General features: G+C 43.9%; 1 protein-coding gene across 1 annotated transcript in view; it reads right to left on the bottom strand.

Annotated features, from left to right (window-relative positions):
- NR5A1 (nuclear receptor subfamily 5 group A member 1) overlaps window positions 1-26174 on the bottom strand; it is a 128797-nt gene that overhangs the window by 27795 nt on the left and 74828 nt on the right. Inside the window, exons 4-5 of the mRNA XM_066579778.1 lie at window positions 25213-25332; window positions 11149-11296 (exon numbers count right to left, since the gene is read on the bottom strand). Coding sequence (XP_066435875.1) covers window positions 11149-11296; window positions 25213-25332 — 268 coding nt within the window. The remainder of the gene's footprint in view (window positions 1-11148; window positions 11297-25212; window positions 25333-26174) is intronic.

Below are 26174 nucleotides of genomic sequence, written 5' to 3'. Positions count from 1 at the left end.
GCCGCGTTGCACAACTAAGCAAGAAGATAAGCACATTAGAGTCTCTAGTTTGAGAAACAGACGCCTCACAGGTACCCAACTGGCATCTTCATTAAATAGTACCCGCAAAACACCAGTGTCAACATCTACAGTGAAGAGGCGGCTGCGGGATTTTGGGCTTCAGGGCAGAGTGGCAAAGAAAAAGCCATATCTGAGACTGGCCAATAAAAGAAAAAGATTAAGATGGGCAAAAGAACACAGACATTGGACAGAGGAAGACTGGAAAAAAGTGTTGTGGACGGATGAATCCAAGTTTGAGGTGTTTGGATCACAAAGAAGAACGTTTGTGAGACGCAGAACAAATGAAAAGATGCTGGAAGAATGCCTGACGCCATCTGTTAAGCATGGTGGAGGTAATGTGATGGTCTGGGGTTGCTTTGGTGCTGGTAAGGTGGGAGATTTGTACAGGGTAAAAGGGATTCTGAATAAGGAAGGCTATCACTCCATTTTGCAACGCCATGCCATACCCAGTGGACGGCGCTTGATTGGAACCAATTTCATCCTACAACAGGACAATGACCCTAAACACACCTCCAAATTGTGCAAGAACTATTTACAGCAGAAGCAGGCAGCTGGTATTCTATTGGTAATGGAGTGGCCAGCGCAGTCACCAGATCTGAACCCCATTGAGCTGTTGTGGGAGCAGCTTGACCGTATGGTATGCCAGAAGTGCCCATCCAACCAATCCAACTTGTGGGAGATGCTTCTAGAAGCGTGGGGTGCAATTTCACAAGCTTACCTCAACAAATTAACAGCTAGAATGTCAAAGGTGTGCAATGCTGTAATTGCTGCAAAAGGAGGATTCTTTGACGAAAGCAAAGTTTGATGTAAAAACAATGTTATTTCAAATACAAATCATTATTTCTAACCTTGTCAATGTCTTGGCTCTATTGTCTATTCATTTCACAACGCATGGTGGTGAATAAGTGTGACTTTTCATGGAAAACACAAAATTGTTTGGGTGACCCCAAACTTTTGAACGGTAGTGTATATATATATATATAGAAAGCCAGTGTCTGGAGATCTTCCTAATAGGTAGATGTATTGGGTGTACTTTCTCCTAACATTTCTAGTTCCACGGTTGCATTTATTTTGCAATTTATACTGTGTATCTGCCTTAAACACTGTTGCATCTGAGATATCTTGAGATGAAAACAGCATGTATAAAAATATCTATGATATCGTCTCCTGTGCTGCTGAAAAATGTAGTTTCTCAGTGGTCACATGGTATGAAAAGCAAGACCATCCATTCTTGTGTGTGATGGAGGCTGCACACAAGAGGGAAGATTGACCAAAAGATATAAAAACGGAGAACAGTGTAAGTTGATTTTGGAATGGGGCCGCCTATTTACACTTGGTATGAGGGCCAACTGCTTTTGGGAAAAACTACCCATTATAGGATAACCTCTCTAGTAATGATGATGATATATTGGATCATACAATGGATTAACATGGTACCCTACTGAATTATAACAGGGTCTTTTAAGGTTCCATCGAGTTTTCAGATATTTTCATGGCAAGAATAGCACTCTAAGCCACGGTATTCAAATAAGTAGAAGTGGTGGGAAAAACCCAATGAAACCCAGATTGAAAGTCCTAACGCAAGTGTTAATATAGCCTTCTATGATAAAAGTGTTATGCAGGGGTGGTATTACAATGACGTGGCAGTAAACAGGTAGGGGACATTAACATGCAGCAAAACAAAACTTTACTTCCATACAATATCATACAAGTGGACACCCTACAGGAGGATGCAATTTCTTTCAATGCTGCAAACAGTCCTGAACATCAGAACGTGTTGGACAAGGACCCAAGATTTGGACAATCTCTTAGCATATGATAGCAACACAGTGCAGTCTCCTACGTGGATTTGTCCATGTATCTGCTGTGCACACCCACTCCAGCTACCAACTTTCAAGTCACTGTCCCATCCACACCTGAGCAGCAGGTCCTTTTCCTTGGACAGCCTTTTCACTAAACTGGCCTCGATGGTAAGAGGAGTGCCACAAGCCCAACTATTCCTACACATAACCACCACACCCCAGCAGGCAGCAATGGGTGTTTCTGACCCTAACTCTTCAGTGGATTACCAATGATGCTCCCCACACTCTTAATCTGTCTTCAACAACCTGGTTGCTATTTTCATCTGCGGCCTCCTATCTGCTTAGACGCTCTTCTGGGGCCTATTGGTCAACTTGGTCTTTCCGCTCTTTGAGCTTCATATTCACTTGGACCTGGATACTGGGCCTTGACAGTCTTCACTGGTCTCTCTATCAATCAGCCGCTACAGCATTGCTTTTCAGGGAGCTACATTTGCCCCTACTTAGACCCTTCTGTTGGTGGGAGCGCTCACTCTCATGGACTCTTGTGTTTGCATAGTGGGGGTAAGGTTAGGTACCCGAATTGCTATACGCGATGGTGTAGCAGCTGAGAAACGGAGCCAGAATATTTTTTCAAACAAATAAACTTTACTAATTTAACTTGTAGCATTGCTTCACTTCATAGAAGGCTATGAGTTACTTAAACATTACGGAGATTAATAGGAATACGCATATATATATATATATATATATATACTAGCGTACCCGTCGCGCGTTGCTGCGAAGACAGACATACATACATACATTCGTTTTTATATATCTAGATGACGGCAGCAGCGACCACTGAGGTTTTGTAGGCCGCTGCTTCCCCCTTGCAGGCTGAATAAAATAGCCGTTGTGTGGAACATCCAATTTATCCGGCTGCTGTGGCTTCTTGGGAAGATAGCCTAGTACATGTCTGCCCACTTCCAACTCCAATGGAGACTGACTGTAAATGGCTGGCGTGCTCTAGTATTTATGGTTTCAAGCTGTACGTGTCATTGCATACAGTCTATCTATCTATCTATCTATCTATCTATCTATCTATCTATCAGGGTTATTGCATACAGTCTATCTATCTATCTATCTATGACATCAGGAAATGAGAGAATTAGATTCCGTACGTAAAATTTGAACGCTAATTCTTTGGCGCTTTGAATTGAATAATCGAGTTGGGACCCATTAACTTTTCCTATTTATGACATAATCAATGCTCGTGCCAAATGTTAAGTTTCTATGACATTGGGAAGTGAGAGAATTAAGTTGGGATGAGACATAAGGCCTTGCCCATAAGCATTCCCCAACCTCCAAGAACTGAACCTACCTACCTGAATGAGATTTTGTAGGCCGCTGCTTCCCCCTTGCGGGCTGAATAAAATAGCCGTTGGGTGGAACATACAATTTATCCGGCTGCTGTGGCTTCTTAGGAAGATATCCTAGTACTTGTTTACCCACTTCCAACTCCAATGGTAATTGGCTGGCGTGCTCTAGTGGTTCCAAGCTGTACGTGTCATAATACAGCCTTAATGACATCACAATGCAGCTTTATAGAACATGTTGGGGCATGTTCAAGGGCGTCCGATGTTGATGACATCAGTGATGACATCACAATAGCAGGTGGCTTACTTATTCGATCTACGTGGGGGGGGGCGTAACTTTCGACGACGCTCGCGCGCCATTTATCGTAGGATATTTGTACTATGCCTATAATCTTCCCAGGAGTGTACTTAACAACTTCCCAAAGTTTCATGGCGATCGGATGAATGGTGTAGTAGCGCATAAAGGACAAACAGACACGCACGCAGACACGCACGCACGCAGACAGACATACATTCAATTTTATATATATAGATATAAAGCTCCCAAACATTACGGGACGGGGCTTAGCCTTACACTATTCCCTATAACAGGGCCATATCTTCACAGCAGTAATATGCTAGCCGTGTCACCGCTAAAGTCATCATGGGTCGGAAACTGGTGGTCTGGGTGCATATTTGGTATTTCAGCTGCACTTAAGCAGTGGTAAGCGATTCCAGCGACCTAATTGGTTGTTGGGTACACACCTCCCTTTGGAGATGTGCACGAGCGCTACTTCACGAGACCAGCGGAAGGTTAGGTTTAGGTTTAGGGTTAGGTTTAGGGTTAGGGTTTGGGGTTAGGTTTAGGGTTTGGGGTTAGGGTTAGGGTTTAGGGTTGCGCTTACTTGCCGACCCTCCGACGGCCCTGCTGCTGCTGCTTATTTAACAAGCCGGCCACTCGTGCACATCTCCAAAGGGGGGTGTGTACCAAACAACCAATCAAGTTGCTGGAATCGCTCACCGCTGCTTAAGTGCGGCTGAAATCCCAAATATGCGGTCTGGGTTTCGGCGCTGCTGTGCACCTATTTTCTGGTGCACGACCATCTCTTCTCACTTCACTGACTGGTCTTGGAGTAGAGGTCAGAGCTTAGTTCAGGAGGGGGTAGCAGTGTCGCTGTCAGAGGGGCTTAGCAGCTATTGTAAGAGGGGTGCAGGGCACTGCTCACCCCTCTTACGGGCAGTGGTGGGCTTTCTCATACATCAAAAAGGAGAATATGAATGCTAATGTCGTACATAATGCTCTTTTTCTCAAAATGCCACCATCAGCTTCCACCACCCAACACAAGGAACAGATTTTTTTTCCTGCATTCAACTATACTTTTCCTAAAGTTTACACTTCACAGAGTACAAATCACAAGCTTTACTGACATTGAGTCAGTAAGGAACACTGGGAGCTTAAAGCCTACCAACATATAGAATTATAAATGCAGCTCTGGAGTATAATACAGTCCATAATTCAGGTCCAGACGACCTTAAAATGTGCTTCATGAAAACAAGTGAGAATGTGAATTGCGTCCCCTATAATCCATGTCATTATGTGAATTGCGCCCCCTATAATCCATGTCATTATGTGAATTGCATCCCCTATAATCCATGTCATTATGTAATGAACACAACACGGAGAATGAATTGATAGCACATGCTGGTATTTAATGTAGCTGTGAAAATTTTCCATCCTTTACCCTTCTACCATTTGACCTGGACCATCTCATTGTATTTTGTCTAAGAGACGAACAAATGTGTGAAATAGTCTAAGCAGGATTGGCCAGAGACTCTGTGGCGATGAGAAATCTCTTGTTCCCGTGGAGTGACAGGCTTAATAGAACTCGGGTGACGTACATACTGCAATCTATCTGCTGCTCTAATGCCGAGACAAGTATCAACAGTGATGTTGTGCCGACACCATATCTGCGGTTCTCCTCATAATCAGATTTGGACAGAGTGTTGCTAACATGGTCTATTTTGGAACAAACATTCTGCTTCTATGTCTCGCATACATCAACAATGCGCCGCAAATACCACTAGCAAATATTTACCTTAAAGCCACATCTGTACTTGAGATGTAGTTTGCCATTCTGGTATTGCGGATATTATATTGTCAGAATGCCGAAGAAGATCATACTGATCAACAAGGTAAGAACAAACATTGTAGGACCCGATTTATCAAGAAAGGCGTTTCCTACGCCTGCCATAATATAAATTGCGCTAGAGTAAGATGCACCGTAAATCTGGCGAATAGCAATAGATAGAAGCTGTCTGCAGCAGGCAATCTATATCACAAACTGGGGTCTAGGAGAGGACGCAAGAGCCACTTTTTTGTTCCACTGGACAGCAACATAAGTTGTCCAAAAAGTAATACCGTGTTTCCCCGAAAATAAGACAGTGTCTTATATTAATTTTTGTTCAAAAAGGTTTAACTGTTTTTACAGTGCCAGGAATCCATTCAACGCCAGGTATGAGGTGACGTAGGCTTGCTCCATAAGTCATGCCAGTTTGTGGTGGAGATAGTAGTAAATACGTTGGGCTACAATAAGCCATATCCCATTCCAATAAGTCATACCCACTTTTGGAAAAATGAAAAGGGTGCAGTAAAAACTAAGAAAATGACAATATTTGTACCCAAAAACATTTTTAACCAACATTTGCAAAAAAAAAATGTTTACCGCAATGGTGTATGAATCGGGGCCTGTCTATGCAAAGATATTTAAGGAAATCACTTGCCCATGTGATAATTCAGTACCAAATAAGAAACATTCTGGGCTCACATTATGTTGCGCCTAGTACAAGGCCAGAGGGGGGCTTAAAGGGATTCTGTCACCAGGTTCATGAATAGAGATGAGCGAGTATACTCGGTAAGGTCAGATACTCAAGCGAGAATCCTCCTTACCGAGTACCTGCATGCTTGCCCGCAAAGATTTGGGGGGCGGCGGAGAGCGGCAGGGGAGAGCAGGGGAGAACGGGAGATCTCTCTCTCTTCTCCCCGCTCCCTCCTGCTGACTCCCTCAACACAGTGCTCACCCACACTGGCACCCGAATTTTTGCAGGCAGGTACTCGGTAAGGACGATACTCACTCGAGTATCTGTCCTTACCGGGTACGCTCGCTCATCTCTATTCATGAAGTTTAACTCGGCGCTGAGCTCCAAGTCACAGAGGTGGACCATGCCGACCCTACCGGCTTCTTCCTGCCAGAACCATGCAGACTGATAGATCTGTCCCCTTTTGTGTACAGGGAGAAAGGAGTCATTCTGTGGGTGGCGGGAGGCCGGTGCAGTCCACCTCCTTGACTCGGAGCTCTTGACCCTGGTGACAGAATGCCTTTAAGGAAACCCTATAAACTTTGTACTGTGCATAACATAGAAAGAAGAAAATAACATGTGCATAACATAGAAGAAAAATAGCAGTTTTCCAGCTGCTCAGAAAATATAAAAGGGGTTATTTGCTCCAGCAAAAACAGATAAAAAACCCAGTATGAGTATTTTAAACGCCTACATGTTTCATGCAAAAGCTCTTAGTCATGACATGAGAAATCTGTTGCCAAGACTAAGTGCTTCTGCTTGAAATATAAATAGAACTCCTGGATTCGGGTGCGACCCTCCAACCCTCTATGCAATATCATTGTATAGATGTATTTTCCATCCTGCCCTAATTTCTAATTTCCAAGTTTATTTTGTTTGTGTTACCTGTGTTCTTATTCATTCTATATATTCCATATTTCTGGCATGGTGCATTGTTAAAGTACCGCAGCATGCCCCGAAAGCCATGTGGCCATTGTGAAAAATTACTGCAGAGGCAAGAATGCTACTTATACCCATATTCACAACCTTGGCATCATTTTCCAACTGCTCTTAGCCAAGCACCTTTTTCTAGACATCTTCAAGGAGAGTGCCAAACATAGCCAAGAGCTTGTGCTTGGTTCTTTCTATCTGCCCCGTGGAAATGAATGGAGTGGCACCATGCATGCTTGGCCGTGGCTCTATTCAATCTCTGTCACTGTGCAGTAAGGAGAAAAGGGGGACATGGAACCCTGTTCTAGGGATCAGTTGGGTCTCAATGGTGAGACCCCCACCAATCACATTTTTATCCCCTATCCCAAAGAAAGGGGATAAAAATCAATCCCGGAAATATCACTTTAAGGCCCCTGTCCATGGGCGAGTTGTCTTTGCGAGTTCCGTGGCGATGAATCACCGGCGGACCTTGCATGACACGCTCTCCATAGACTTAACTATGGAAAGCGCAGCACGATGTCCACGAGCGGAGAATCATAGCGGTTCTCCGCTCGCGGGACTTAACCCTTTCCAATCCACTGTCTGACATCTAAAGACATTATGACGTAAGGCTGTGCAGCTCCGATGTTGGAAGACATCCGTCGGGGTTCTCTTACTGTATATTGCCAGCCTCTCTGCTGTCTGAGCCTATCCAATGTGTCACCTCATGCAGTACTGGCTTTAGCCAGCAGATAGCGTCATTTTATAACAGTAGAAAAGAGTAAACCCCCTAGGAAAACCTGGATACAAATTGGATTGCAAAGGGTTAAATCACGGAATGCTGCCGAGATTCTCCGTGGTGAGCCTATCTATAGATAGGCTCATCACGGAGACCTGTCAGTGCACCCCCATGGCGGAATATCGAAGGGGTTCTCCAAGGACAGTTTGGGGCATTCTGCATGAAAAATCACCGCCACTGTTTGAGATTTGGGTATTTGTGTTTTATTTCCATCATTTTAAAAGAAATTGCCAAGGTTTTGGGAAAATATCTCTCAGGATACTGGATTTATTACCTGGTAACCCTAATCCATGTTGTAGAATTTAACCAATTGTATTCTTTCAATTCTACTTTATTTCTACCACAAATGATGAAGCGGCGCAACAATGTTAAAGCGAACCTGTCATGACCTTTGAGCCCCAAAAAATAGATTATAGGGCTCAAAGATCAAGGAACTGGGAGTCTGGGGAGTGTTTTATCCTCACTGGACACCCCATTCCTGTGCTGCATCCCTTTGATGTCAAGGCGTACCGGCAGTGTGACTACTTCTGCCATAGAGATGAACGGGAGATGTGTGCGCAGAAGTAGTCACGCTGCCTGCGCATGCAGAATTCGGAAGGACACAGCGCAGGAACGAGGCATCCATTGAGTATAAAATAATGCAAACACTCAACATCTCGTTTCTTTACCTTTGCGCCCCATAATGTAGTTTATGGGGCTCAAGGGTCATGACAGGTTCCCTTTATGAAGCACTCAATTTCGCTACAACTATAAGAGTTCATGAACTATTCATGTAATGTTTTTTTTTTTTGCTTTGTGTTGTTTTCAAGTACTTGATAAAATTACAAGTGAATGCCTCGGGTCTTAGTTCATGATGATAATTAACTTTTAGTGAGTGAGCCATCACACGCTGTCTGTAGACTCAGTTTAGACTGCGCTGTGTAATCAGCTCCCTGTCCTCCCACAGCACCGTGGTGATAAATCCAGAGATACGGCGCTTTAATCCTTAGTTTGTCTCTTTTGGTCAGAAAGCTGCTATAATTAAAGCTAAAGATCACTTTTGGAACATATTACCATATTTGCTGAGTTGAACATACATCCGGGCATCATCTGATATAGTAACACTAGGGATGCAGAGATTGTATTGTCACCCAACTCTATTGCCTGATGGGACCAAGTGGCCCCTATACTAAATAAGACGTTACCGGTACTATAAACACCATATATTTAGTGGGCATTAGTACTTTTTTGCATTGAGACCAAGAAGGCAATTTCTCTTATTTGATCATAAGATGCTGGTTGAGGCAAAGAGAATGGGGAGAACGCTCCATAATCCCACATATGATGGCATGTTCTTCCAAATCTAACTAATGATACTTGACTAGAGGGGAAATATATTTTCGCATTGCCACTAAGGCTGCTTTCACACGGGAAACATAGTCGCGCAATTTTCTCGGGATGGGACAGCGCTACAAATCTCATGCATGTGAAGCCCATGATTTCCAATGGGTTCCTTCACATTTGTGATGTTTTTTCCTGATGCTATGTTGGCGAGAAAAAAATCGCGACATATTTGAACGATTTGCGATTTTCTTGTAGCCCATGTTTCCCTATGGAGCCTCTTTGTTTATCATATCTCACGAACTAGTGATTTTCGTGCAATTTGATAGATTTCCCTACCCCTAAAATAAGCCCTAGCTGTGTTCCCTGGGGAAAAAAAGGAATACTTATCTAGCAGGTTTGATCCGGGTCCTCCTGCTGCTGCCTGGAGATCCACCGGGCGTCCTACAGTCCTCATTAGCCCACAGGAGATCACTTCCTGGTTGGGGATTCAAAAATACCGCCTCCAAGAAGTAATGGCTCTGATTTGGTTCATCCAGCGCTACTCAGACAATCAATGCAGCGCTCAATGAACCAGTGCTCGGGCTGTGATTGATTCATCCAGCTGTACATTGACTGTCTGAGCAGAGTTTGAAGAACCAATCACATTGTGGAGGCAAGATTTATAAATTGGCCAATCAATGCTCAGCCAATTCATAAATCTCGCCTCCACAATGTCATTGGTTCTGCAAACTCTGTTCAACCAATCAATGCAGAGCTAGATGAACCAATCACAGCCCTCGCATTCGTTCATTGAGCGCTGCACTGATTGGTTCATCCAGCACTACTCAGCCAATCAATGCAGCGCTCAATGAACAAATGCGAGGGCTGTGATTGGTTCATCCAGCTCTGCATTGATTAGTTGAACAGAGTTTGCAGAACCAATGACATTGTGGAGGCGAGATTTATGAATTGGCTGAGCATTGATTGGCCAATTCATAAATCTTGCCTCCACAATGTGATTGGTTCTTCAAACTCTGCTCAGCCAGTCAATGCAGAGCTGGATGAACCAATCACAGCCCTCGCATTCGTTCATTGAGCGCTGCATTGATTGGTTCATCCAGCACTACTCAGCCAACCAGAGCTATAGTTCCTGGAGGCGGGAGTTTTGAATCCCACAACTAGGAAGTGATCTTCTGTGGGCGAACAAGGACTGCAAAATTCCTGGCAGAGCTCTAGAGAGCAGCGGGAGGACCCGGACTGAGCCTGCTAGGTAAGTATTCCCTTTTGTTTTTCAGAAAATGCAGCTAGGGTTTATTCTAGGGGTAGGGCTTAACTTTCTTGCGATAAAATCCTATGATTTTTAACAAGAAAAAAGGCATCACTGACACTACAAAATCGCGGAACACAGCAGCGCTATCGCCATGATTTTGTAGCGGCAATATTGCTGTCACTCTAGTAAGAGAGGCCTTGGACAACATGGCAAACTTTGCCAGATACTCCACCATAGCTGTGGCTGTAATCCTATAATGTGTGCCACATTATATAGCAATGTTGCTCCTCTCATTTTTATGTCTGAAAGTATGCCCATGGTATGATCATAGACTGAGGTGTAACCTGAAACTGCTGGGCCTAAATGCAAAATCTGTTACATGGCCACTACTGTCCCATATGCTACAGGTATCTTCTTACATGGCTGGTGTGTTCTACTGGTCTTCCTTCTACTGGTGTCTTCTTACGTGGCTTCTTATGTGGTATCTTTTTATGTGGAGCCTTAGGCCTCCTCCAGGCATCGGGGCTGGCTATGACTGCTACCTCTGCACCCGCTATACTTATGCTCCCAATTTCAAGAATGATTATTGAATTCAACCACTAATGAAACTGCTTGACCCAATGTAGGCAAATAATTTGCTCAGGGCTCAAAGTGTAACAAAACAGTGTGAGATAACGAACAGGAATGAAATCCAACAAGAAATTTCTTTCTATTCTATTTGGATAAACCAATTCTAATTACATTATTTTACAGAATGTTGATCTCGTCCAGTTGCCATTCTACTGCCAAGGTCTACAAGTGTTTTGTAGTACTCACCGAGGCTGAAAAGTATAAGAAATTTCAGGCACACAAACTCCTGTCTGTCCACCTGCAAGGAATGTAGAAGGATGACCAACTCTTGAGCTCTGAGGACCAGGTTGTTGAGTGTGGACCCCGCTTGGGTTGAGATTGTTGACATTTCAATCTGAAAAGGCAAATTAACAGATTATGGAAATAAGTGCAAGATGCTTAGGGGACCATATTATATCTTCATATGCCTACTATTACATATGGTGTGTTCTATGAGCTGCTGCAGTTTCCCATTTGCATTGGGGTTCCGCTTTCCTGCTCCATTCGAGGTGCAGTAAAGGGAATCCGGGTGGCTGAACAGCTTCATTTTAGGATGGAACTGAGCCACACCAAACAGACCCCATTGACTATACTCAGGTCAGCACCTTCCTTATTCATAGGCATCGTCTGATAATGCAAATCAGCCCCATTCACTTGGAAGGGCTGCCCTAACAAATAAAGTCATGCATGTCTTCCTTTGCCTGCGCTCCGGGACATGCCACGGTTGCATTTTCAGCCAGTACAGGCCTTCACCCAGTTGCCCTGTGGCAGAGGCAAGATAGAAGTCTTAGCTTGAAAAGCTTTCCCTGCAATCTACCTACTGGAGCACATGTGCTGCTACCAGTGTAGAGAAGTGGAAAAGGGTGGTTTGTGGGGCAATTGCTGCTGCCAGATGGAGAGGGATGGGAATGCTGCTGTCATTGCTCTTACATTTTGGTATTTTTTTGACTCTACTGGGGCAAAGTTTTGTGCTGCGCTATGGTATTTGATGCTTCTGGGATGATTTTGGTAATGCAATCTGGCATTTGTTTGATGCTTCTGGGGCTATATTTTGTGATACACTGTGGTATTTTGTGCATTTGACACTTCCAGGATGATATTTTGTGCTGGACCTTGGTATTCGGTGCTGTTAGGGAGTAGTAAATGCACCGCATGGTGATATTTGTTTGACTCTGGTGCTACACAGTGGTATTTGGTGCTGGACAATAATATTTGTTCACAGGTAAGACCTGCATAAAAAAAATTGAGAAGCCTGGATCTTTTGGACTTTTTGGGTATATAACAGCTCATAATTCTTACCACCCTCACTCATGGGCCAATTTGTTGCAGTTTGTACATTACGCAGCACTATTTTTCTGGGATGTGGGAAATGGGGAGCAATGCTGTATGTGGGCTGGTAATGCTGCTTTTTTAATCTCAGCCCGGTACCCTCAACAAAAGCAACCTTCTAATTTAAATCCTATACTATCTCTTTACAGCTGAGTAAATGTGGTTGGGGAAAACCCACACAAGCGAAGATCGAACACTGAATGAATAGCAGGTAAAATAAAATTACTGAATTCTTGTGTTTTAAAGGGGTATTCATTTAGCCCACCGCTATTTCTCTACCTCTCATTGAAATGAATGGGAGCTATAGGAACAGTGTAACACACGGCACTATGCTGTTTCTGTAGCTTGCATTCACTTTAATAAGTGCTACGCAAACAGCGTTGGGCTGAAGCGCTTGGCTGTTCCCTACAGGTGGTCAGAAACCTGGGGCCAGGTTTTCCCATCTCTGCCATGATAAGCCAAAATTGGAATACCCCTTTAAGTGAATTCCCATATATCTACCAACACCTATTAATTGCTTTATGTATTATATTTTTCCTCTTCCAGTGTATTTTCTGTATTACAGATGTGCTGAAAGTTATATGTATATCTTCAAAGTGTCTGCTGGTGAAGAAAGTGCAAACTGTCTATTACTTGTTTTGCATGGAATGATTTTATTAAAACACAAACCATTCATGTCCAACATATAAAGACAAAAATAAAAGTCAGACCCAAAGTTATCCAGGGGTCGAAGGAAGTACCTTCATATGCTGAAACTGCAAGCAAGTAAAATGGAAACTACATATGATAGTATGTACAGTGGCATAAACCTCTCAAGCAGAAAATGGGCAAAATAATATTTTTAAATATATTATTTATATATATATATATATATATATATATATATATATATATATATATTTCTCTATGGTGGTGCTTGGACCAGCCAGCACAGCCATGCCTGGGCCTCACCACCACCGGTTGAAGTTGGTGAAAAAAATTTAAACCATTTCTTAATGCGTATTTCCAAAATTCTGGATTGGATATACCAATTTTATATTACAGCTGTTAACCCTTTCCATTCCACGCTCAATGTGAACGTGGCACATAAGAGGCTGACAAAGGGAGCTGTCTTCCTCCGTCGACCATTGGATCCTTGCAATCTTATTGTGGGTTGTCAATGCTATGACACCCAGAGGCTTTACAATGGCCTCTGGGTCTGCCATCTATGGTGGCCTATGAAGCCTCGCCAGAGGCAGGCTCTCCTAGGCTGATATGATACAATGCAATACTAAAATATTGCTGTGTATTATAAGAACAATCAGTGTCCATGAAATTTAAGTCCTTTAGCAGGAGAAAAAGAAGTATAAAAATAAGTATAAAAAATAAAAAAGTCAAAGCCACACATTTGGCCTTTGGTTTATGAAAAAAAAATATTATTATTTGGTATTGTTGCATTTGTAATGACCCATGTAAAAAATTATTACATTATTTAAGACATACGGTGAACTTTGTGAAACAAAATAACCTAAAAAACTTTACACAAATAGCTAGTTTTTCATACGTGCGCCTCGCCAAAAAAAAAAAACGAAATAGAAAGTACAGCATCACTGATGGGAGAAAAAAATTATAGAAGTGCGTCGATACCAAAAAATTTTTGTTTTTTTAAGTATGAAGAAATATGAAAATATATATAAAAAAAAATATATATATATATATATATATATATATATATATATATATTGTAACAGGGTGAGAAGTGTGGTCAGGAATCGAAGATATATGTCACAGAGCTTGCTAGCTTCTATGATGTAGATCGGACCAACATTATTCCAGGCCAGATCTTTCACCTGAACCAGCAAGCTATGTAAAGAGATAGGTGGAAGTTAGGGGTGGTGTGTGTCTGGGAGAACCAGACTTCTGTTGGAAGCAGAGGGACGCTGTGAACAAACAGGGAGCTACATTGTCCCGGCAAGACACTTGGGGAACTCCGGCGCTAGGACCCGGGTCTGGAGACCATACGCCATGAAACAAGCTGTGCCTCCGGAAGACTACAGGTCTGTGAATATAAAACAGACTTATTGCTGTTAAACTCAGTTGTGGACTTAATTGCTCCTCCTGTGGACTGGTGGGGGATAAAATTGATGGACTTTATAATTTTTCTGGAGACCCAGTCGTTTCTGATATGCTAAACTTACGTTGAATAAACTAACCAAGAAGTAAAAGTTATCGTCCGTGGTAAATTCTTCACCAAATTCCACACGGTTCTGTGCCAGGTTTGATGCAGAATGAAAATGGCTTATTTCTGCAATGAGATTTGCGGGGTTTGATGTGAAATTCACAGCGGCATGATTAAGTGACAGATTTTTGGTGCGGAATGTGGAAAAATGATGCTTGTATGAAACGTCCCTTATGTGTTGCCAAAAATTGAATAAATGAAGACTAGAGCTCACCCCACAAAAACAGACCTCTATCAAGAAAAAAATGTTAGAATGCGGTGAACCACCTGTATGTCACTCATATTAAGTAAAGTCAGTGTATAGGAGTCCACATCCTGGGAAGGATTATCTCAGCTCTCAGAAGAAGTCAATAAATGGATAAAGGCTGCAGAAAAAGAAGTCAAATCCATGCATGACACTAAGATATAGACACGGGGAGCTGCCAGCTGGGAGAAAGGCCATAGGCCGTAGATGGACCTTTGCCAAGGACTTTACCATGACTCGCTGCCAAGAGGATACTTACAAATATATGGAGAGGACTACGATGAGATGTTTGCTCCAGTTATCAGACATATCGGGTCATTGCTACAATCGGGTCATTGCTCAAAGTAGCACCCACATGGAAACTGCAGGTGAAACATTAACCCCACACATACAGCTATATACATCCCAACTGAAAATTCCCCTTGTATTAGGATGTAGATAGACAACCAGAATATCTACACCAGCTTCCTCCATACACAGCCTGCAGCAGCCACGATTGGAGACACCTCGGATCACGACTGTTAACCTTTTAAATGCCTGCAGCATTTAAATGTCCCAAACTGCCCTTTGGCGATAAGATAGCGGGGTCGCCATCCAGGTGTTATGGCAACCTCAAGCCTTCTGAAGGTCCCCAGGGTTACCATGATTACTTGCCTATTAAAATATGCATGTGGCATGACTTTAATAGGCAGCCTATAATACAGTGCAATGCAATTCCACACACCGTATCAAGCGAGGAAATGATTGCAAGTTCAATCCTCCTACGGGGACTAGAAAAATAAAAAATAAAATAACTATAATAAAGACTTTTGAACTATTCCAAAAACTAAAAATATTAAAAGTTAGAAAAAAATGTAAAAGTGAATATCGCTGCATGCATAAAGGTCCAATTTATTAAAATATCACATTATCAAGCCCACACGGTGAACACCAGCAGAAAAAATAATGCCATGCCAGAATTGCAATTTTTTGGTCACCCTAGCTCCATGAAAAAAAAAGGAATTAAGAGCAGTAAGAAAAAAAGTCGTTGGAACCCCAGAATGGTACCAATAAAAACTACATGTCACCCCGTGAAATAGAAGCCTTCAAACAGTCCTGTTGACAGAAAAGTGGGAAAGGTTATGATTCTTTGAAAGTGCTAATAGCAGAACTGCAGACTGTGACCCGGACAAGAGAGCATCACTGAAGATTGGTGATAAAAGGGTTAAGATGGACCGAGAGTAACGGAGGGCAAGTTGCATGGAGCAAAAGCACAGGAACAAATATCGCTGGGACGACCTGTTGGGTATCTGCGCTCAACAGATTGTCCCGTGTAAAAGGGCCCTAAGGTTACCAGCAAGTTATACAGATATGTAGATACTGACTGGGCTGTAGACTACTGTGATGGATAATCCCCCATTGACTGTTTCTTCTTTTTCTAGTGGTGCAATCAGTTTGACTAGCAGTTCCTGAATAGAGATGAGCGAGCGTACTCCCTAAGGCAAACTACTCGAGCGAGTATTGCCTTATGCAAGTACCTGCCCGCTCGTCTCAAAAGATTCGGGTGATGGCGGGGAGCGGCGGGGGAGAGTGGGGAGGAACGTGGGGGAGATCTCTCTCTCACTCTCTCCCTCCCACTCCCCCTGCTCACTCCCGCAACTCACCGGTCTCCCCCACCAGCACCCGAATCTTTTGAGACAAGCGGGCAGGTACTCGCATAAGGCACTACTCGCTCGAGTAGTTTGCCTTAGCGAGTACGCTCGCTCATCTTTATTCCTGAATGAAAAAACCTAACTAAGTTTAAGACTAAGTTCACTTTTCTTTTATACCTCCGCTTCCATTCTCCAGGTTTTGTCTCAAATGCCGAAAACAACATTGAGACAGAACCAGAATAGAACCATATGCTTTACTATGGGAAACGAAGACTGCAGCCTTTTCGACCATTTCTATCTTTTTAGGATGATAGAAAACATAGCCGACTGCTCTTTTCTCTCTTCCTAAAAAGACGGAAAGGAACAAAAAACCTCGTGAAACAGTGACCAAAATCTCTGGCTCTATCCAGGCTCTCATATGAATGCCATTTTCGGCATTTCAGATGGAACTCAAAGACGAAAACTGGAACAGAAGCATAAAAGAGATATGAATTGAGCCTTAGCTTTCTATGATAATGTGAGTTCAGGTCAGTAGACCCACAGTAGGGTCAGGACACTCATCCCTTTTAACCCTTTCCAATTCACTGTCTGACGTCTAAAGACATTCTGATCGAAGGCTGTACAGCTCCAATATCGGAAGACGTCCGGCAGGGTACTCTTATTGTAGATTACTGGCCGTGTTGTTGTCGGAGGGCCTCTTCAGCATGTCCCATACCGCAGTACTGGCTTTAGCCAGCAGATGGCGCCATTGTATAATGGCAGAAAGATAAAGCCCCCTAGGAAACAATGAATCCAAAATTGGATTGCAAAGGGTTAAATGCAAGTGTAATATACACGTGTGCAAGTGTTTGGTAATATATGGTTCCTCTAGTGTCTATGTATGCTATCTGTCAGTTAGTCCTGTACCCTACATGTTGCCGATAATGATCATGGTTGCTGCATTTCACTACTAAGGGCTGACCATACATCTTAGATAGCTGTTGGTCAAATGCTTGTTCAGCCAGCAGATATTCCTTCCAACTCTGCCATGCACATGCATGCTCAGTTTAACCTCCACAGAGAGAAGGGAATAAGCTGTGCCAGACACACCCAAGCACATCAGGTGGTCAGCCGGTCCCACAGCGATCAGCAGGTTGGCATAACATTCATCTAATGTCTGTGGCCACCTAAACAGATCATTCTCTCCCAGTGTGCTACTGCTTTTGCTCAAAGATGAAATCTGCAGCATTTTCAATACCGTTATAAAGAAATATAGACATCAGGTTGCACATTTATGATCGTGCAACTCCTTGCATTATGCTTGGAAATGTAGAGCAAAGACAGACGTGTGATCAGCAGTGAATGTCCTGTCAAGCTGCCGATTTATGCCTCCCCTATGCTTTACCCTGCAAGTCTGTTTGCTCAGATTGGCTGCTGTATATGAAGCGAAGTCCAACATAAATTCATAATATTAGTCAGTGCTTGTAGAGTTCAAGCACTGCGAGGCAAAGTCATCCTAAAGCACTAACAACCAAGGAAAAGCTAAATACAAACAACTGTATTCTCCATCAAATTTCGGAGCTATAAACACCCCTCCAGCTCAAACTATACTTAGTCAACACTGGATCCAGGATATCTGCCACTCCTGTAGTCTCATCCTATTGTTAGTTACCATGTTTCCATTGGCTGCTCGAAATCTGCACAGGAAATAACCCTCTGCAAGTGTAAGTCATGCAAGGCCCCCCCATCACTACTGTGACAGGTGGAGTTGTCACCACTGAGACTACCCCAACCCCACACCACAATTTAGGCCTCATGTCCACGGGGAAAATCAGGCCCGCTACGGATTCTGCATGGAGAATCCGTAGCGGGTCCCTCCTGCCCCGCGGACATGAGCGCTTAAAATAAGAATAAACTCACCTGCTGCGGGCCGTGCGTGTCTTCCCTTCTTTGCGGCCGGATCTTCTTTCTTCGGCCCGGTGGATGTGCTCGGCACGTCGGCTGCGCATGCGCCGGGCATATCCGCCAGGCCGAAGAAAGAAGTTTCCGGCTACGAAGGAAGGAAGACCTGCATCGTCCGCAGCAGGTGAGTTTAAGGCCTCATGTCCACTAGCTAAATGGAATTGCAGATTCTGCGCGGATTGTATTTTTCGAGTGGACATGAGGCCTAATTCAGCTGTGGGTCTCCTGCGGATCCGGACGGCTTCCATAGGCTTCAATAGAAGCCTGCGGGAGACCCGTGCCTGAATGGAGCATGTCCGGATTTTTTCCTGCACACGGGACCCGCGCCTGCAGGAAAAAATGACATCCGCAAGTATTTAACTACCTGCGGGTGTCTAATGCATCCCTATGGGGCGCGGATGCGCGTGATGGGAAAAACACTGCGGATTTTAAATCCGAATTTGCCCGGGGACATTGTTCTCTGCCAGTATCTCAGCAGATACCTCACAGCAACGTCTTCACAGTCCCTTGAACTGCTGCTATCTGAGTACCCAGTTTTCTGTTCTTAGAGTAGGATGAGGCAGAGAGGAGTCGACCACTCAGACAGCAGCAGTTCGAGTCACAGTGAAGAAGTCATTGTGAGTTTAGATACTTGCAAGTGGTTGAGTTGAGATGAGTTGTGGTGCAGGAGTTGTGAGAGGGACACAGAGGGTCCATGGCACGCTAACTGTTTGGGGGAGTCATGGGTGAATCACAGCATTGTAACTGTCGGGGTGGCAGAGCGAAGAACTATAACTGAATGGGGGTCATACAGAGGGATATACTGTAAATGGGAGGCAAATGGAAGGGCCCACTGTAACTGTGGGGACCAATGAGACACACTGTAACTATGGAGATCAAGAGAGGGGTGCAATATTAGTATGTAGAAAACACTGAGTGGAGTTGGTAGTGGCGGCATACGGAGAGTGTGCAGAGCTGAACGGTGCCCGGAAGATGTCTTGATAGTCAGAAAGCAGAAAACCAAAAATGAACGACGCCAATCAAAGAAGACCCTGCCTGAGATCAGTGGAAGTAATTGCACTGTAATCACTATCACTGCACAGAACTGGTATCTGACTATGATATGGTGATGAAATAATTTAGAAGCACACTAGAACTGTGCTGCTGTATCCAAACCCGCCGTGTTGCAAACGTTTTCTAACCCATATGCCCTCTATGCTTTTTCTCTTTTGGTGCGGGGTAATGCATGCGTCTCAGAGCTTGTGCCGGTACTCTTCTAGAACTCTACCAACATCCCTGGCGACTAGTGCTACATCATTGGGCCACATTTTGGGCAGACCACGGCCTACACGCAGTAGGCAGGGGGGCCCAAACTGATCGTTTTGCACCTGGGCCCATGGGACATTAGTTTCGTCCCTACGTTTTTTACTGATCGTTCCGTAGATACATTTTCGGAATTCTTTGATTCACAATGCATTTCTTTAGGTGTGGAGGTTAGTGGGCTAACTATTGATTATGAAATCCCTCCAAACATGGGCGTAACTATAGAGGATGCAGGAGATGCGGTTGCACCCGGGCCCAGGAGCCTTAGGGGGCCAGTAAGGTCTCTCTTCTCCATATAGGAAGCCTAGTACTATGAATACAGCATTATAGTTGGGGGCCCTGTTACAGATTTTGCCATGGGGCCCAGAAGCTTCAAGTTACCCCTCTGCCTCCAAAGGAAATATATGGTAAAATGCACATGCATCTCATAAGCTATTTAGAGCCGGTGTGAAAATACAAGTCAGTGACCATATGTGTTGCTATCATTGAGAATCCAATGCTAATTAGGAACAACTGTATGCACTCATTATACCTAATGAATTACCTATATGTGGGAAGTGGCCGGTAGTTACCTATTACTTTCAGCAGCTTGTTCTCACAGCTCCTTCTGTAAATACAGATGGGGGATGTGTCTCTTCTCTTGAGAAATATGCCGCTCTTGGCCACACTGTCCCCCTATTGAGTGCTGGTGAAAGCCGTGACAAAGCCCTCCCTGCCTGTGTTTGTGGATATGTTGTATCTCTCTGCAAGATCATTGTTTGTGCCTTTTGTGCAGCAACAATTCTGGAACCCAAAAGAAAAAAAAAATCCTCTAAACTAAACAAGTAGCATCTGCTTAGATCTGGACTGTGCATCCCCAGCATGCACTGCAAATAAACGTAAAGTCGGGGTAATAAGGCATCAAACACGGTAGAGTGTCAGCTCTACGTACAAAATCTGCTTTATGTCCTTTTGTAGACAGGACATCACAGAGCACAGAAGACGCGTTTCTACACACAAGCGGTCTTGATCCCATCTGATATATTTAGACAAACACATAGATTTAAAAGCATTTCCAACAATCAGCTGGGAGTCCTTACCGATTACCGCCCACTGACTAAACGGACAAACCCCTCCCCATAATGGGTGTGATTGCTGCACAACACAGCAGATTGACGGACATAGATATCTTTAAAAACAAACAAACAAAAAAAAACCCAGTACTATATCACCGTTTTGGAATTGCATGCGTAATAATTACTACTGGAAAGAAAAGTACATAAGCATGTCACATGCATTTATGTAATGGCCCATATTTTATAAAAACTTAGTTACAAAAAGAAAAAAAGCATTGCTACATGTTTAAGAGAGAGGCCTGAAAATGCCCTCAAATTATATAGGACTGACGTATTAAATAATTGCAGTGTCGCATTCAGAAAACTGAATGCGGCATCGCAATAAGGCTTTGTTCACACCAGCGTATATTGGCTGTGCTTTCACGCCCGGCTGATATACGCTGCCCTTGGTTCACAATGCATCAGTTTACATGGGCGTATTGCTGTGGTGTAAAAGCACCCTGGCTGGCTAAGATAGCGCATACGGCACTGGCGTAACTATAGAGGATGCAGGGGATGCGGTTGCACCCGACCCGGGAGCCTTAGGGGGCCCATAAGGCCTCTCTTCTCCATATAGGGAGCCGAGTACTATGAATAAAGCATTACAGTTGGGGGCCCTGTTACAGGTTATGCATTGGGGCCCAGAAGCTTCAAGTTACGCCTCTGGCATACGGTGCACATTTACGCCGGCCAGGAAAGATAGTTCAGGAGGAACTATCTTCCCAGATGGAATACAGCAGCGACTCCATAGACTCCTTTAGGAGCCTATGGTAACTGCCAGAGAATGGAGGTGGGAGGGAGTTTAGCAGCGTGTCTGCTAAACTCCCACCCCCTCCCCTCCTTTTCTCCACCCTTTGACAGCTGTTTGCAATAGGAGGGGGCGGGAGCTACTTGCTAAGCTCCCGCCCCTTTTCCCATTGCTCCCACAGCTGACAAGGTGCAGAGAGGGGGCAAGAGCTTAGCACACTAGCTCCTGCCCCGTCCTGCCTTCTCCCCTTGTCAAGAGTCGATTAGGGGGAGGGAAGGGGGAGACAGTTTAGCAGAACCCAGGCCGTCTGAACAAGTGCACAAACGTTAGTTTTGTGCACCCGTTCACGTGTTTTTACATGTCCCAACATGCTCCTTACATGTAGGGTGCACATCCAGTTTCACTTTATGGAGACAGCTTGGGGGAGCCAAGACAGGCTTATACATGGAGAGTGTTGCATGTAGTCAGGATCAGATAGAACTCTGATCACTGCTGTTAACCATTTAAATGCAGAAGTCAATTCTGATAGTGGCATTTAAATGACCAGAATTGCTCACCCACAGTAAGATTATGGGAGGCCATTAAGGTGTCATGGCAGCCCGAGGCCTTGTTAAAGCCCCTAGAGTTGCTATGAATGTTTATCTATTAAGTCACGCCTGTGGCATGGCTTAACCCATTTAGGACCAGGCACTTTACGGCGCCTGGTCCCAGGCTTAAAGTCCAGACGTATGTAAAATTATTCCAGGGATTTAAGCCTCCTGCTCTGCAATCAATCAAAGGCAGGACAGGTTGTCAGCAGTTAATAACAGCTGATAACCCGGAGGAGAAGGCAGGAGGGGTTTTAAAAATGTTAGAATTGCACTTTTTTGGGTCATCCTGTCTCCAAGAAAAAAATTGACTACAAGGTGATCAAAAAGTCATCAGCACCCTAAGGGCTTATTTAGACGACCGTATATCGGCTCGGTTTTCACGCCGAGCCGATATACGGTGTCCTTGGCTGCAGGGGGGGAGGATGGAAGAGCCAGGGGCAGGAACTGAGCTCCCGCCCCTTCCCCACCCCTTGCAACTATTTACAATTGGAGGGCCGGTACGGGGGCGGGGCTGAGTGCCGTTACTTAGCTCCGCCCCTGTCTCACCCCCTCCTATTGCAAATAGTGGAGAGGGGCAGAGAGGGGGCGGGAGCTCAGTTCCTGCCCCTGGCTCTTCCATCCTCCTCCCCCTGCAGACAAGGACACCGTATATCGGCTCGGCGTGAAAATGGAGCCGATATACGGTTGTCTGAAATAGCCCTAAAATAGGACCAACAAAAACTACAGACTCCCTCTCAAGAAATAAGCCCTAACACAAATGGATTCATGGACAACTGAGTAATGGGGGTCACAGGATGGCAACAGAAAGCATCTTTTTAATTTAAAAAAATACATATTTTATCATTTTAAGTAGCACGACATAAAGCATATAAATTTAGTATTGCCACAAAAAAGAGTGTCAGTTTTACTGCGCTGTAAATGTCATGTTTGTTATGTCATGTCTGTTTGTTTTTTTTCCACTTCACTCCACTTATAATTTTTGCAATATATTGTATATAAAATAGCAAAATTGAAAAATACAACTCCTCCTCATGTAGGTACGTCGCTGCAGAAATAGTAAGTGATGATTTTTTTTTTAAAGTGGGGATGGAAAAATATAAACAAAAATACAAAAAAGCAGGAAGGGGTTAATATGGCTACCTTTAAAAACATATATAGAAATTTCTGCCAATGAATTGCATTTAAAATAGTATTTAAAATTAACCCCTTCCCATCATATATACAGCTATATAGATCCTAATTGCACATACCCCGTGCATTAGGATCTATAGCCATCCACAGTATATGATGTCTTTAAAGTCAGCTTGGGAGCTGGAACTCCTCCATACACGGTGTGTATAGGCTGTCATTAACAGCTGACTCCTACCCGCAACAGCCGAGATCACAAATAACTCTGATTGCAGCTGTTAACCCTTTAAATGCTGCTGTCAATTCTGCCAGTGGCACTTCAATGTTCACAACAATCAGGATTTAAATATCCCTAACGGCCACCGCCATAGGATCGTGGGGGTGTTGTTCTGAAGGCCCGCGGGGCACAGCCATGATCATTTTCCGGTTAGGGACATGCCTGTGACACAACTTTAACAGGCAGCCTGTTGTCACAGTTACCACAGTATTGCATTATACTGAATAAGTGATCAAACGCTTTTTAATAATAAAAAAAATGATTAAAATAAAGATTTTTGAATTATTATACAAATAAAAAATATTAAAAGGAATTTTTTTTTTTTATCTAAAAGTGGAAGGTTAGACATTTTAAAATGGTATGTTAAATGGTCACCCGAAAAATAAAAAAAGTTACATTTTGTCTTCAGAATTTCTTAGTTGTGTCGTCTCATGGTATCGACCCATTAGCCGTCCTTAACACAAGCATCATTTTAACGCTCAGTTAGTCGTGCTAAAAAATCGTGAATAACTCGGACGAAGGATAGGCGTGACCAAGTTTTATTGTCAATTTAATGGATGGGTGTGGTGAAAAAAAGCCGCACCCCCGAGATCCCTCGGTCAGCAGAACTTCTTAAATCACTATAAGTGTCTCTCTACAGGCACCTGTCATTGTTTAGGACAAGACTAGAGATGAGTGAGCACCCAAATGCTCGGGTCCGCATTATTCGAGTCGAGTTTTTCGTAAAATTTGAGAGCTCTACTCGAGTAACGAACCCCATTGCCTACAATGGGAGACTCGTGCATTTTTGTATGTGGGACGCCAGGTGCCGAGCTTTTTTTTTTTTTTTTCTTGGTTTGTGTGTTCTCTCTCCCCCTCTTAGCCCAAAAATTTGCCATTGGCGCGGGCTGCGTCGCGGCGGAGAGGGGCCAAAACAGGCATGTCACAGCGGGGAGGAGCCAAAAACTGGTCCGGGGTTGAACACGGCGTGATGCTCATTCGAGTAACGAGCACCATCGAGTACGCTAATACTCAAACGACATGAAGTTCGGCAGCATATATTCGCTCAACTCTAGACAAGACCTATCTTTTGACACTGAAAAACTTTGGTGCTGAAATAACGCGCCTATGTCCTATCTGTGGTGGTGCTTTTTTTTTTTTTTCAAGCCCGTGAAAAAAATCGTTCATCTGAAGGAACTCATAGAAAACCATTGGTTTGTAGATGCGATTTTGTTTTTTGACGTGCCTACTTTGTGTCAAAGTAACGCTCGTGTAAAAGAGGCCTATCTTTGCTTCTCAATAGAGAAATGGGAACAGAGGCCAAAAATCTCCTCCGTTAATATTTCTCTCTCCCCAAGCTGCGTGAAATCCCATGCTGTGGAGCAGTTGTTGGTGGGGCATCTGAAATCTTGAAAGCAAGTTTACATGCAGGCTATCACGTACTTCAAATGTACTTTTTAATTTTCATCTGCGTTCTCCTTTAAAGGGGTTGTCTCACTCCTTGCTGCAGATTGCAAACAGCACCGTACATCGCACGGTGGCCTGGATTGGTACTGCAGGCTGAGTTACACAGTCGAATAGGAGTTAACCTGCAGTACCAACCCAGGCCACTACACAATGTATGGAGCCGTCTGCCTCCTGCAGAAAAGTAGCTAAAAGTGGGACAAGCCCTTTAACATCCCTGTATTCATTCTTTTAAGTGAGTGTTTCCTTTACAACATAACAGTATTACAGATGTGAACACATTAGATTTAGGAAATGTTGACAATAGCAGATATTTAGTAGCTTACCTCCTGTCCAGTCACCAGCAGAATGCTATTCTCTTTGCTGTGTTGCATTTGCCTGTAGATGTGGTCAAACACTAGTAGCTCGCTCCAACAATTCTGCAGCAAAATCATCTGGTCGCTGACCTAGAGAAATACATATCTGTTCATCAGAAATCACGGTAAAATGCATTGACTAAAATTTCAACCTCAATATCAACATATTAACCGTTTGCAGTCCAATTTTGGATTCAGGGTTTCCTAGGGGGTTCTCTCTTTCTCTCATTATACAATGGTGCCACCTGCTGGCTAGAGACAGTACTGCGGTATTGGACATGCTGGAGAGGCCCCCGACAACAGAGCGGCCAGTAATATACAGTAAGAATACCCTGCTGGACGTCCTCCAACATTGGAAGCTTTACAGCCTTCAATCAGAATGTCTTTAGACGTCAGACAGTGGATTGGAAAGAGTTAATGACACTGAATGGCCACCTTATTAGAGACACTGGCCCTTCCACAATTGAAGGCCACTTCCATTACACTTTCCTTACTTCAGTCATAGCAGCGGTTCCACGGGACTTGGATGCCAAAAGCGGATTTCCGCTTCTCACATGCCGCTCTTCAACTTTGCAGTTGGGTTTTACTCTCTATCTCCTATAGGGGCCACAACACAAAATTGAAATGCATGTTCCGGGGCCTGTGTGCACCATACTATCATGTAGCGCATCCATGCCTTCCCATTCCAGTATGCTATTGTTATTTCACTATAGAACACCAGTATTGAGATATAGCGCCGGATCCGTCTTTTTGAATACACCTTGCATAAACAACCGTGAATATCGGTCTAAGGCCCCCTTCAAATGAGCGTATGCACATTTTGTGTGCGCCTCGGCGCAACTTTTCTCCGCCCTGGATGATACATTTTTGTGTGCATATCGGCGTATTTCACCGTACTTTTTCAGCTCGCAAGGCATGATCATTTGCAGGCG

This window comes from Eleutherodactylus coqui, chromosome 10 (genome assembly GCF_035609145.1).
Source record: "Eleutherodactylus coqui strain aEleCoq1 chromosome 10, aEleCoq1.hap1, whole genome shotgun sequence".
In the NCBI taxonomy this organism is placed as follows: domain Eukaryota; kingdom Metazoa; phylum Chordata; class Amphibia; order Anura; family Eleutherodactylidae; genus Eleutherodactylus; species Eleutherodactylus coqui.
Note: the sequence above shows the minus strand (reverse complement) of the source record. Positions and strands in the feature narration are given on the sequence as shown.